Raw genomic sequence first — 13,003 nt, forward strand, 5'->3', positions numbered from 1 at the left:
AGCAGTCACTGGCAGGCTCTGCCCGCTCCCTGCAGCCTCCCCGAGATGCCGTCCCACGCCAGCCCTCGTGCAAGGGCAGCCATTCTTCAGGAGTGACAGGGAGTGAGGGCATGACCCCTCGACTTGTCCATCTACCACACAGACAGGCAGGGAGTGGCAGAGGGGAAGGAAGAAGAATGGAGGTCGTGTGGAGTCTACCAGCCTCAGCAAGGCAACAGGCCAGTCTCCCCTGATGAAGCAGCCAGTGTGTGCCCCACGCAGAGATGAGACTAACTTGGCAAACGCTGCCTTGTCTCATGGCTCAATCTGGCTGCGTAGCTGACCCCCTTCCCTCCAGACCACCAACCTGTAGTTGGGGGAGAAAGGGAATGACTGGGAGAACTCGGTTTTCTGTGGCAGGGAGGGAGGGGCAGGGACATGAATTTTTTATCAGATGATGAAAGGCGGAGGCCTTTTCCTCCTAGAATCCCGGGAAACACGTGCCCAGCACATAAGCAGACCATGATTTGGCCTCCTTACCCAGTCATACTTGGTCCTCAGTACAGGCACAGGCTCCTCTTTCAATGAGTTCTGATGGGGCCACAGGCAGCTGTCCTCCCAGCTGCTGCCCATCACCCATGTGCTCGGGCCTGACCGTGGCCCAGAGATGGGAGGCTGCTATTGGGCATCTGTGTTTCCAGAAATCGTGGCAGAGATGGCAGTTGGGGCAGCTTTATGCCAGAGAAGCCATCCAGTCAGGGAGGGAGGGTGAGGGCCGAGAGGGGCCGAGGAGGGACCCACCTGTTTTCCGTAGGAGTCGTGGACGGGAGAGACAATTCCGCCAATCACAATGAATCTTCCACTTTTGTGCAGATAATCTCTGGCTCTTTCTAATTAAAAGAAAAACCACACATTATAGAGGAAAGGTATGGATTAAAGGTGATGATTGAAATCAATATGTTCAGCTCTGTAAGGCTTATTTCCCATCTCTTGCCATTTAAACAGAAAGTGCCAACTTCAAAGCAAATTGTGGTGATTCAAAAAAAGACTTCAAGCCCCCGAAGCAAAAGGATTTAGAACTCAAGGGGATTAATCCAGTTTTAAAGGTCCTCTGCTGAACAAGCTGGTGTAGTTCGGAGGGATTCAAAACAAGCATCTCACTAAAAGCCATTAGAGCCACAGATTGGAATTCACCCCTCTGATCACTTGCAGAAATTCCAAAGTAAAGGAGTAGTTAAACAAAAAAAAGAAAGTGAAGCCTTCTTAAAATATGAAAGGTGGGCTGATTGCTGCATCTGGTTACTCAGAAAAGAAAAACCACCAAAACAAATTTAAAGGGTCTTTTACCTAATTAGGGAAAATTAACAATCAGACTAAAAAACCTGTCATTATAGTTGCTTGAGCAAAGTGCAGCCAGAGAAAAGCCTTTTTTTCTTTGCAAGGAATTTGTAATTGTGCTTTTTCAAATTTACCAGACAAGCCCAATATCATCTTCATAAGAAATCTCAGGAAACGAGCAAGGGGATGAAAATTTAGGTCATCTTACTTCCAAGGGGGTTCATTGCACAAGCCCCATAGCGCCTGAGCTTGCACAGCATGTTTTTATCTTACAGGTGAGGGATTCTATAAGTGAACAAGGGCTTGGACAGCTGTGTCCTTTATAAGCAAGTCTCCAGGGTTACCTTGTTGGCGCCCTTAAAAATAGTTCTCATCACGTTTGCCTTTTTTTTTTCTTTCAACGTGAAATCTTGGAGTTAAAAAAATCAATAGACCTAATTAAAAATTAATAGACTTAATTTTTTTTAACCAGAGTTTTAGATTTACAGAATAATTGAACAGAGAGCTAATACATAGAGTTCTATGTAGTCAGCCCTCCACCTTCTTCTCTGTTGCCCCGACACCATTTCCCCTATTATTAGTGTGGTACATTTGTCACACTTGATTCTATACTGACACACTGTTAGTAACTATCGGCCATGGTTTACATTAAGATTCACTCTTTGTTTTGTAAAATTCTATGGGTTTTGGCAGGTGCATGATCATGACATGTATCTATCATTATAGTTTGATACAGAATTGTTTCTCCACCCTAAAATTACACTGTGTTCCACCTATTCATCCCTCTCCCTTCCCTTAACAACTGATCTTTTTGTGATATTTATAGTTTTGCCTTTTCCAAAATGAAAAATGGCTGGACTCATACATTATGTAGCCTCTTCAGACTGGCTTCTTTCACTTAGCAATATGTTTCTAAACTTCCTTCATGTATTTTTGTGGCTTGATAACTCATTTCTTCTCATTGCTGAATAATATTCTGTTGTCTAGATGTACCACTTTTTCGTTACCCATTCAGCAATTGAAGGACATCTTAGTTGTTTCAAGTTTTCAAGGATTAAATTAAGTTGAAATAACATTCTTGCGCAGGCTTTTATATGAACACAAGTTTTCAACTCAGTTGGGTAAATATCTAGGAGTGTAATTACTGGATTGTATGATAAGTGTATATTTAATTTGTAAGAGGCTGCTTAACTGTCTTCAAAGAAGCTGCACCATTTTGCATTCCCACCAGAAATGCATGAGAATTCCTGTGGCTGTACAATCTCACTAGCATTTGGTATTATCAGTACCTTTTTATTTTAGCCATTCTAATAGGTGTGTCATCTTTTTTTTAAAAAAGTAATGTTATTTTATTTGTTTTTGAGTCTTATTTTGAGGGTGAGGACAAATTGTGTAGGCCTTGTGACAAAATCTTTCTGGTGTTTGAATAAATTCCATAGCCCCTCCTCCCCTCCCGTGGCCCTTCACATCCGTCTTCCTCACCATCATTTACTTCTGGCTCTTGGCTGTCAAGGGTGCTCTGCTGCCATAAGCCAGGCCTTCCTTCCTCTCCCTGCCCTCCAGAAAGTGCCCTCTCCTTACTCTCCACTTACCCGAGCTTTTCCTTTGAAGCCCAGCTCAAGCCAGTGTCCAGCATGATTGTCCCACCCACCGTCCCCTCCCTGCCCTACTAGCTCACAGTCCACTCAGTTCATGGGCCTTGAAATTGTTTCTGAGAGGTTGTGTCTTCACTCCTTTCGTGTGTTGAGTTCTCCAAAGTCAGGAACCTTGCTGTAGATAAGAGGTCCCAAACGCCCAAGCTACAAGGAGATGTCTAGTTAACCCACATGTGAGAAGCAAGCTGGTTTTAAGACGAGTTACATTCAAATAACCTTAACCCATTAAATTGCTGTTTGAGACACTCTGCAGGCTTAGGAAAATGTATTGTGGTCCAGATGCGGTTCAGTCTGTCACCCATGCCGAAGACTTCTTGGGAACTTGAGCATCCAGCAGAGTGACTTGTGTTTGAGCAACAAAATCTCAACAAAGGCTCATGTAGCTACCTTCCCTACTCTTGCCCCTCTAGGGTGTCCTTCCACTGGGTTTTCTTCATCCAGAGAGCCACCCCCTCCATTCCTCAGACCACATCACAGAATTACCAGGGGAAATACACTGCACCAAGGAAATTCATTGCCTTAGAAAATGTTACCCTTTTTTTCTGGCCAAGGTGAGGGGCCGCTTCCCCTTGGCAATGCTCCAGAGTTTACTGTCTCACAAAGAGACAACTTCTGAAAGAAAGGGTCCCTATACCCAAAAAAGGATGCTTGATCTGAAATAGTTAAACCCAGCACAGTCATGACAGTGATCATGCAGCTGATTTAACTCAGCTAGTATTCACTGAGCACAAAACACCATGATGATAGAGGGATAAAAGGGTAAAGACGGCTTTATATATTATCTCCAAAGGGTCACAATAATAGAGAAACAGAAGGCTATCCTGATGGCTCCAATGAGAGACAAGTCAAGTGAGTGCTATAGCTGTGGCCTTCAATGTTGTTGTTTTACTGCAACTCACAGTAAGAAATACATTTTATATTTTGACACAATACATACAAATGTATGTATATTTGAAATAACTGAAAAAAAATATTACAATACCCTTAGTACTGCAATGCACACTGGCATTTTCTAGTGGATTCTATTCTAGCAATCATAAATTTAAATAAAAAGCAAGCCACAACCTATTAGTGTGTGGCAACCTACCATTTGAGCTGTACACAAAGTTGAGATGCTAAAGGCAAGGAGGAAACCGGACAGGAGAGAGTAACTGTGCCTTTCCAAGGAGAGTGAGGAATTCCAGCAAACCCTCAGGCATTGCAGAATGTAAAGCACGCTTAGCAACTAGTCTTAATCACTGTGATTGGGCTGTAGGAACTGGTAGGGGTCGGGGTAGGGGTGAGGAGGGTACTGTTGGCTAAGTAAGCTGGAATCAAATTTGAAAATCAAACTCTCCCTGGTCCTTGAAGGCCTGGCCAAGGAGTGTGACCTTTATGCCAGAGATCACTGTTTGGTAGCGTGTATTCTGTGGACCACTTGTGCTAGAATCACTAGGGGAAGGTTATTAAAATGCAGATGCCTAGGTCCCAGTCTAGATTTACTGAATCAAAATCCCTGGGCTTGGGACTTAACAGTCTACATTTAGAATTATTTGCTTCTGGTGATTATTCTGTTCTTGTAAGTTTGAGAACCATAGACATTAGACAACAACCATAAAGTTGAGAAATATAGACAGATGGGAATCACTGAAGGCTACTGAATGGGGAAGTGATATGCTCTGAGCAGGAAGAAAAATGCACAGAAAGGATAGTGAAGGTAGTGAGAACTCTATCTTAAAGGAGACATCATTCCTGGCAGGAAATTTTGAGCCAGATTATGAGGGAGAAAGAGGGAGATGGCACATTGAAACTTCCCAGAGAACGATCAGGAACCACAGAAAGTAGAATGCCCTTCTCTCTCTGGACATTTTTGTTTGCTTTGCTTCAGGGGCTTTGCAGTTGGCTGTCAATGCCATGTCCCCTGAGCATCAATCTTTTAGGCTGTACCTCTGTGATTATACTAACAGTACTAGGGTTTACACTCTGTAATTCACTAATTGCCTGATTAGCCTCTAACTTGAATGTCAGCAAGAAAGAAACTGGTACCCAGCAAAACAAAAGCGACCAAGAACAGATACAATTATTCTCTTTCCTTGTTTCTTTCCTAGTGGTCTAACTCCAGAACTAAAATATTGTGGAAATAACACTGAACTTGGAATCAGAAGACTTCTAGATCTTGGCTAAGTCACTTAATATCTCTGAGTCTTATGTTTCCATATCTGTAAAATGTCTTCTTTGCAAGGATGTTATGAGGATCAAATTCTGAATATAAAAGTGCATAATGCCCATGTGGTTTTACTGGAAAATATCACCAAACATTCAAAGAATTGAAACTAATGCTATGGAAGGATCTACTGTAAAACATGGTGATTATAGTTGATAACTAAAATGATTCCAACACTCAATTCCAACATGTGTGTGTTTCCTATACTACCAAGCCATTCTCAGACATCAACAAGGTATCCTATGATTCAACTCTGACACCACCTACCAGGAGAGAGCATCAGACCCCATAGGTAAGGACTCAGTACTACAAGACTGCCTCCTCCCCTCCAGATACTAATCACAAGCCCAGGTTGTTACCTGTGCCTCTGACTGATGGGCTGTAAATCAGAGGTTCCCACGACCACCTCCTTGGGTTTGATTAATTTGCTAGAGTAGTTTACAGGACTCAGGAAACCTGTTTACACCCTAGATGACTCATTTATTCCAAGGGATACTAAAGGATACTAAACAACAGCCAGATGAATAGATACATAGGGTGGAGTCTGGAAAGGAGACTTTCTCCTCATGGAGTTTGGAGTCTGGCACAGTGGTGTGTGGAAGCACTCTGGTTTCCCAACCTAGAAACTCTCCAAACCCCCTCCTTTTTGGGAGTTTTATGGAGGCTTCATTACAGGAGCATGAATGATTACCTCATTGGCCATTGGTGATTGACTGAATCTCCAGCCTATCTCCCCTTCCCAGAATTCAGGGGGCAGGACTGAAAGGTCCAACCCTCTGTTCATAGTTAGTTCCCCTGGCAACCAGCCCCCATCCTTACATGCTTTGCAAAAATCGACTTATAACATAAACCTACTTGTGCTGCAAAGAGACTTGTTATGAATAATAACAAGACACCCAATTTCACCTTTATGGATCTGAAGCAGTATTCAGGAATTAAGGATAAATGACCAAATATTATAACAAAAGTAGCTCCCATTGCTTTTATTTCTCAGGAAATTCCAAGGGTTTGGGAGCTGTGAGCTAGGAACTGTGGATGAGGACCAAATATATATGAGAAATATACTTTGGTCATCTGAATAACTAAACATACATTTCTTATAAATCACAGTATGGAAATATTACTATAGGATAATTAAAATTGCTAAGAGAGGATAACATAAATGTTCTCACCAAAAAAGAGGTAAATATATGTGATGTGTCATGGGTATATTAATTAACTAGATTCTTTCACAATTCATATGTATATCAAATCACCACAATGTGCATGTTAAATATCTTAAAATTTTATATGCCAATTATACTGCAATAAAGCTCAAGTTAAAAAAAAAAAACAATTCTAGAGTATCTTCTAGAAAATAGAAAAGGAGGGAAACATTTCTAATTCATTTTATGATGCCAGTATTACCCTGATACCCAAACCAGGTAGAGTACAAAACATGCAAAAATCAGCAAAATACTAATGTGGAGAAAATGAAACTTTCTGACCAGGATGCCCATCTGGCCTTAATAGCACCCACTGTGTATATAATAAGAGCATGTGTGCACATTTATGGGATGTTTACTGTCAACAGAGCCGCTGGTCAGTTGCGAGAGTACCTGCCCAAGGGAAGGGTAGAAAGGAAACACCATTCTCTCTTCTGCCTGTGTTCTTGGTACTAATCAGGCATCCACCAGTCACCAGGGACTGCCCTGAGCCTGAAAGCAGGGAGGGAGGAAAAGAGGGAGCCATGGAGCCCCCGTGATCCTAGAGAGTTAAGCCTGTGTGTGGCAGCAGGGAGCTTAGAGGATGGGGAGCGAGGAGACAGTGAGGCTACTGCCTAGAGAATAAAGCTTGTGCCGGGGAGCAGGACCTGTAGCCAGTCTAGGGAGCACATTTGAGCCAGACACCTGTACCAAGCTGCCTGTGCCTGCAGTGAGAATAAACGTGGTAACCCCCTTTACCCCCAACTTTTGCCCTTGCATTTCTTCAGTCTCACTGAATTCATAGAGAACTTGCCCCAGGTGGGGAACACCCTCCTCCTGGAGCTACACTTAGCAAATAGAATCCAGCCATATATAGAATTATATACCATGACCATGTGGCATCCTTGCATTCCAAGGACGCAAGGCTGTTTTTAACATTTGAAAAATCATTCAATGTAATCCCCCATATTAATAAACTAAAGAAGAAAAGTCTTATGATTATATTAATCCATACATAAAAGCAATTGACAAAATTCAATATTACTTCATGATAAAAACTGATAAAACTAGGAATAGAAGAAAAAGCTTCTTCGATATGATAAAGAACATCCACAAAACCTACAGCAAACAACGTACTTAATGGTAAAAGACTGAGTGCTTTCTAAGACCAGGAACAAGGCAAAGTGTCTGCTCTCACCACTGTTACTCAGCATAGTGCTAGAAGTCCTAGATAGCTCAGTAAAACAAGAAAGGAAAATGAAAGGTATAGAGATCAAAAAGGGAAAAAAAAACCCTGTCTCTATTTGGACATGGCATGATTCTCTACTTAAAAATCGTAAGAAATCTACAAGGAAGCTCCTGGAAATAATGAGCAAGTTTAGTAAGGTCATAGGATACAAGAACAACATAAGAAAATTAATTGTTTTTCTATAAGCTGAACAAATATGTGGAAACTGAATTTTAAAAAAAGGTCACTTAAAAAGACTCATAAAAATGAAATATTTAAGTATAAATATAATAAAACATATACAGAAATTGTATGCTAAAAACTACAAAATGCTGATGAAAGAAATCTAAGATCTAAATAAAATAAATGTAGGAACATACCATGTTTATGGTTTAGAAGACTCAAGAGAGTAAAGATATTCTCCCAAACTGATAGATAAATTTAATGTGCCTTGATTGAAATGCCAGCAAGAATTTTTGTGTAAATAATACAGACAACATAATTCTAAAATTCATATGGAAAGGTAAAGGAACTAGAATAGTTAAAAACTTTTCTAAGAAAGAAGAATAAAGTGGGAAAATTGATCTATCCTAAATCTCAAGACTTATATAGATATGGCAGTCAAGACTGGGAGGTATTGGCAGAGAAATAGACACACAGATCTATCAAACAGAATACAAAGTCTAGAAATAGTCACACACACAAGTATGGGCAACTGAATTTTGACAAAGATGCATACACAATTCAATAGAAGAGGACAGTTTTTCCAACAAATGGTTCTGGAGCAACTGGGAGCCATAGACAAAACAAAAAACAAAACAAAAATTTCAATGTAAATCTCATACTCTATAAAAAATTAAGTCAAAATGGACTGTAGATTTAAATTACGTAAAAGTATCAAACTTATGAAGATATAGGAGAAAATCTTTGGGCCCAGGGCTTGTTGAAGACTCTTAGACATGACAGCAAAAGCGTGATGCATAAAAGAAAAAAAACAATAAATTGGACTTCGACAAAATTTAATTTTTTTCTTTTTTTCTTTTTTTCCAGTGAAAGACCCTATTAAGAGGATGAAAGAACAAGTTATAGACTTGGAGAAAATATTTGCAACCCACGTATCTGAGGAGTCATATCTAGAATATAGAAAGGACCCTGAGAACTCAACAGTAAAAAAACTAACAATACAATTAGCAAATGGGCAACAGAGACAAGAAGACATCTCACCAAAGAGGACACATGGATGGCAAATAAACACATCAAATATTCAATACCATTAAGCATTAGGGAAATGTAAATTTAGACAATGAGGAGATACCACTATTCACCTATCAGAATAGCTAAAAGAAAAAATAATGACAATACCAAATGCTAGCAAAGTTGTGGGGAAACTGGATCTCCCCAGTGTGAGTGGAAATGTAAAATGTTAAGCTACTCTGAAAAATAGTTTGGCAGTTTCTTAAAAGCTAAACATATACTTACCATACGAACAAGCAATTGCATTACTGGGTATTTATCTCCGAGAAATAGAAATATGTCTACACAAAAACCTGTATATGATAGTTCATATCAGCTTTATTTGTAATATCCAAATAAAATATCCTACAATAGGTAAATAGTTAGACAAATTATGGTATCTCTAAACCATGGAATATTACTTAGCAATCAAAAGGAACAAACTAATGGTAAATGCAAAAATCTCCAGTTTCCCATGTTGACTTAAAAAAATGTCAGTCTCAAAAAGGTGCATAAATTATTTCATTTATATACATTCTCAGGAATTATACTGATTAGTGGTGCCAAGGGTTAAGGATGGTGGGGGTGGTGGGGGTGGAGGGTTGGGCAGGGAAGAGAGGTGGTTTTGACTACAAAAGTGTAGGTCCAGGGTGATCTTTGTGATGATGGACTAGTTCTCTATCTTAATTGGATTGGTTACATAAATCTACACATGTGATGAAATGACATATAACTATATTTTATACTAATGTCAATTTCCTCATTTTGATATTGTACTACAGTTACATAAAATGAAACCATTAGGGGAAAGTGTGTGAAGGACACATGGGATCTCTGTGCTATCTTTGTAACTCCCTATGAATCTATAATTATTTCCACATAAAACCTTTTAAAAAAATTCATGGTAAACTATGAAACACTGTATACTTTTAACACAGTAGTATGCAAATCCAGACAAATGACAAGCAAAGTTGTGTGGTTGGATGCTTCTGGAACTTTATCTCTGCTCACCCCTTTCCATTTCTGCTGCCTTCTGGATTCCAAGATCTTGGGTTGTTATGGCTTGGGAGGTGTGTCCACATCAGTGCTTTTTACACTTTGATGTGCCTGTGAATACTCTGGGGCTCTTGTCAGAATGCTGATTCCTATTCCAACAGTCTGGATGGGGCCTGAGATTAGGGCCAGGATTAGGGTGAGATAAGAAGGGCAGGATCATTCAAGTTGCATTTAAAATGTATTTTGTTAATCATGGATTTTTTTGCATTAATTTTGATTTTTAAAAATACTGTTTATCTTGATTACAGAGATTTTGCTTACCACCTTAAATTTTGCAATGGAGGCAGGGGCATCCCCTTGACCTCACCCTATTCCCCTGCCCTGCATGAGATTCAGCATTTCTAACAGGTTCCCACAGGAGACCAGTACTGCTGGTCTGTAAACTATATTTTGAATAGCAAGGGATTAAGGATAGGTGGGGAAGCCCTTGCAATGTTAAGTTATCCACAAAAGAAGCCCCCCTCCCTCCCTGATTCCCCACTACCTCCATTTTGCATGACAAGAGCATTTCTGGACTTTGGCAAGTAGCCCACTGGCAAAGCTATAGCTGGGGCCCTGGAATTTCATTTCATGCCAGGCTTCCCAAGATGTGATCTATTTTTGCCCATCAGCTCTGCCCCAGGAACAGAGCCAAATCACTCTAACATTTTATACTCAGGTCCAACCTAACCTCCATTTGGTCTGCCTTTCTTGCTCCCATTCTCAAGCAGGAGGAGCCCAAGGCCACGGGTGGCATCGTATGTCCTGCCATTGGTACCCTGAGGACCCACTGTGTCTCTGAATTCATTCGAGGTCCCTTGGAACCAGGTAAATCTCCCTTCCTGACAGCCTGTGTTGGACCCGTCAGCCAAGCACAGACACAACACAGATGATTTCTCCATTAATAATAATGCATGAGACAGACATGTCTCATCTGCCTCCTGGTTACTCAGTGAACCTGGCTGATGTGTAATCTACTCTCCTCTTCCAGGCAGTTAATGGAGGAAACACTGTGGTCAGGGCATCAATACTAACTCAATTTTTCCTTTTCAGCTGCAATTAGAAGTGACCCCTTCTGAGTTGTTTTCACAGCTGGAGCTGCTTGAATTTTCTTTGTGGATTTTACAAAGGCGGTCTGGATCTGTAAACATTCTAAATCTTAGATAGATCAAGCACTAGAAAATAAAGGAAGAAACCAAGCTATAAGTCTCTCTAGAGAGGGTTATTCCTGCTCAGGGGTTAACAAAAAAAAAATTATTTTTAAGTAACCATCCCTGTGGCCCACCAAACTGAGCCATGGGCATTCCCTAACAACAATTTAATGACTGTATATTATGTTTAAGGCTCTGTGCCAGGTGCTGTAGGGGACACAGAGAAGTAAAACGCACAATCCCCCACCTCCAAGGAGATTAGGTTTTCCATGCGGAAACACAACACATTTTACTTAGATAATCGATACCAAAATTAATGGCAGAGGCATTAAGTGCTGGAGGACTTCTGGGGAGGCTGTGACCCCAGTGGGAGGGGTGGCCTGGGAAGCTTTCCTAGAACAAATGAGACTTGAGCTGGGTCCTGCCAGTGGAAAAGAGGGAGGTGTAGTAACCTTATCTTTCTATTTTCTGTTTTCTGAGGCTTTGAGCTTGGACACCAGGGGCCTTGCTGACTCTAGAGGGGCCACCCCTCCCTGGGTTTAGCCAATTCCTTGAGATAGTAAACAACTGGCCCTAGAGCAAACCTTTCAAATGCAAACTAACCAACACAGAGCCCATTCCCCATCCAGCTCCTCTACAGGCTCTCAGACTCAGGGCCACTATTCCCCCGCCCCGTCACCCCAGGGCCGGGTACCACACAAGTAGCAACAGCTCCTCTGTCACAAAACCCCCTGAACTTACTCAGTTTAGCCAATCTGGAACCTGCTTATCCTGCCTCCCTGCCGCCCCCGCTTCATTCCTGCAGAAGCCTTAAGAAAGGCTCTTGCCCCAGTTTTCTGCTTTCCCTCTGCCTCCCGACTGAGCCGGCTGAGCCGGTGCTCCCCTATCTTTTCAAAGGCAATCATCTCCTCATTCGTTTTTCATGCCACTCCTAAACAATAGTAAAATCTACACTTTAAAACAGAAGAAAGACACTCTGTGGGTAAAACTGCAATATTTCCAGAATCTCTAGCCTGGCCTTAGTGCATTTCCATATCAGTAGGTGTTTCCAAGGGGTTGAGAAAAGTAGCCTATCTCCATATCAACAGGTGATAAGGCCTGGAGCGAGGGCATATCTGGACCACAGAGGTGTGGTGGGGTCCTTTTGCAGTGAGAGACACGGGTGAGCCCAAGTAGATGACTGCTTGTAGGCAATAAATGGGTTTCTCCCACTTTATTTCTCCCTTTGACTGATTTTGGCGTCAAAGGTTTTTTGCCCCAAGGTGGGATCATATTTTTCCCCTGGAGTTACGCACTCATCTGGCAGACAGGGTAATTCAAGCCAAGGAACAGTCTCCAGGTCCTACTGAAGGCTCCAGGGCGTGGCTTTCTTTGTTGAAAAGCAATGATACCGTCTTCATCCTGTCACTAAGGGTGTCTCACGCTCCTCCACACAAGCTGCAGCACCTTTCTAGATCTTCCTCTAGTCCCAGATCCTCTCCTAATCTGTTTGGGAAGCAAGAGGCTAGACGAGCACACTCCCCAAGGTGGGCAAAACAGTCTGTCATATTAGATTCTCTCTTTGAGTTGTGCAGCCTAAGCCATAAGGCAGTCTTCAAGAAAGATTCCTACTTGATTCCTACATGGGAGCCCACTGTGTCATCCCTTGGACACCATTAGCTGAGTGGGTTGAAGGCCCCTAAACCAAGTACAGACTAGTTACAGATTTACTCTCCAGGGGAGCAATTAGCTTTGCTCTTCCTGAAGGCAGCCAGCCTTGCCCTGGTCCACCATCCACAAACACTTGCCATCACACCTCAGGGAACCTGGGGGCAGATGTGGACTCGCCAGCACAGTGTCCGCTCCCTTCCTTCATACCCTTTATCTGTAACTGTAGGAGAAGCAATGAAATATGGAGCCCTAGAGGTGATGAGAGCACAATACCTTCTTCATAGTGAAGACAGCTTCTTGGTGCTCTCTCTGACACAGGAAGGCATGTGATGGAAGCTGTTTTTCCG

At 41.8% G+C, this 13,003-nt stretch overlaps 1 protein-coding gene across 3 annotated transcripts in view; it reads right to left on the bottom strand.

Annotated features, from left to right (window-relative positions):
- Window positions 1–13,003, bottom strand: part of NMNAT2 (nicotinamide nucleotide adenylyltransferase 2) — a 189,817-nt gene that overhangs the window by 29,500 nt on the left and 147,314 nt on the right. For all 3 annotated transcript variants that reach the window (XM_036912581.2, XM_036912583.2, XM_036912582.2), the window contains one exon: window positions 781–869. In XM_036912581.2, the coding sequence (XP_036768476.1) occupies window positions 781–869 (89 nt within the window). The remainder of the gene's footprint in view (window positions 1–780; window positions 870–13,003) is intronic.

This window comes from Manis pentadactyla, chromosome 9 (genome assembly GCF_030020395.1).
Source record: "Manis pentadactyla isolate mManPen7 chromosome 9, mManPen7.hap1, whole genome shotgun sequence".
NCBI classification, from domain to species: Eukaryota; Metazoa; Chordata; class Mammalia; order Pholidota; family Manidae; genus Manis; species Manis pentadactyla.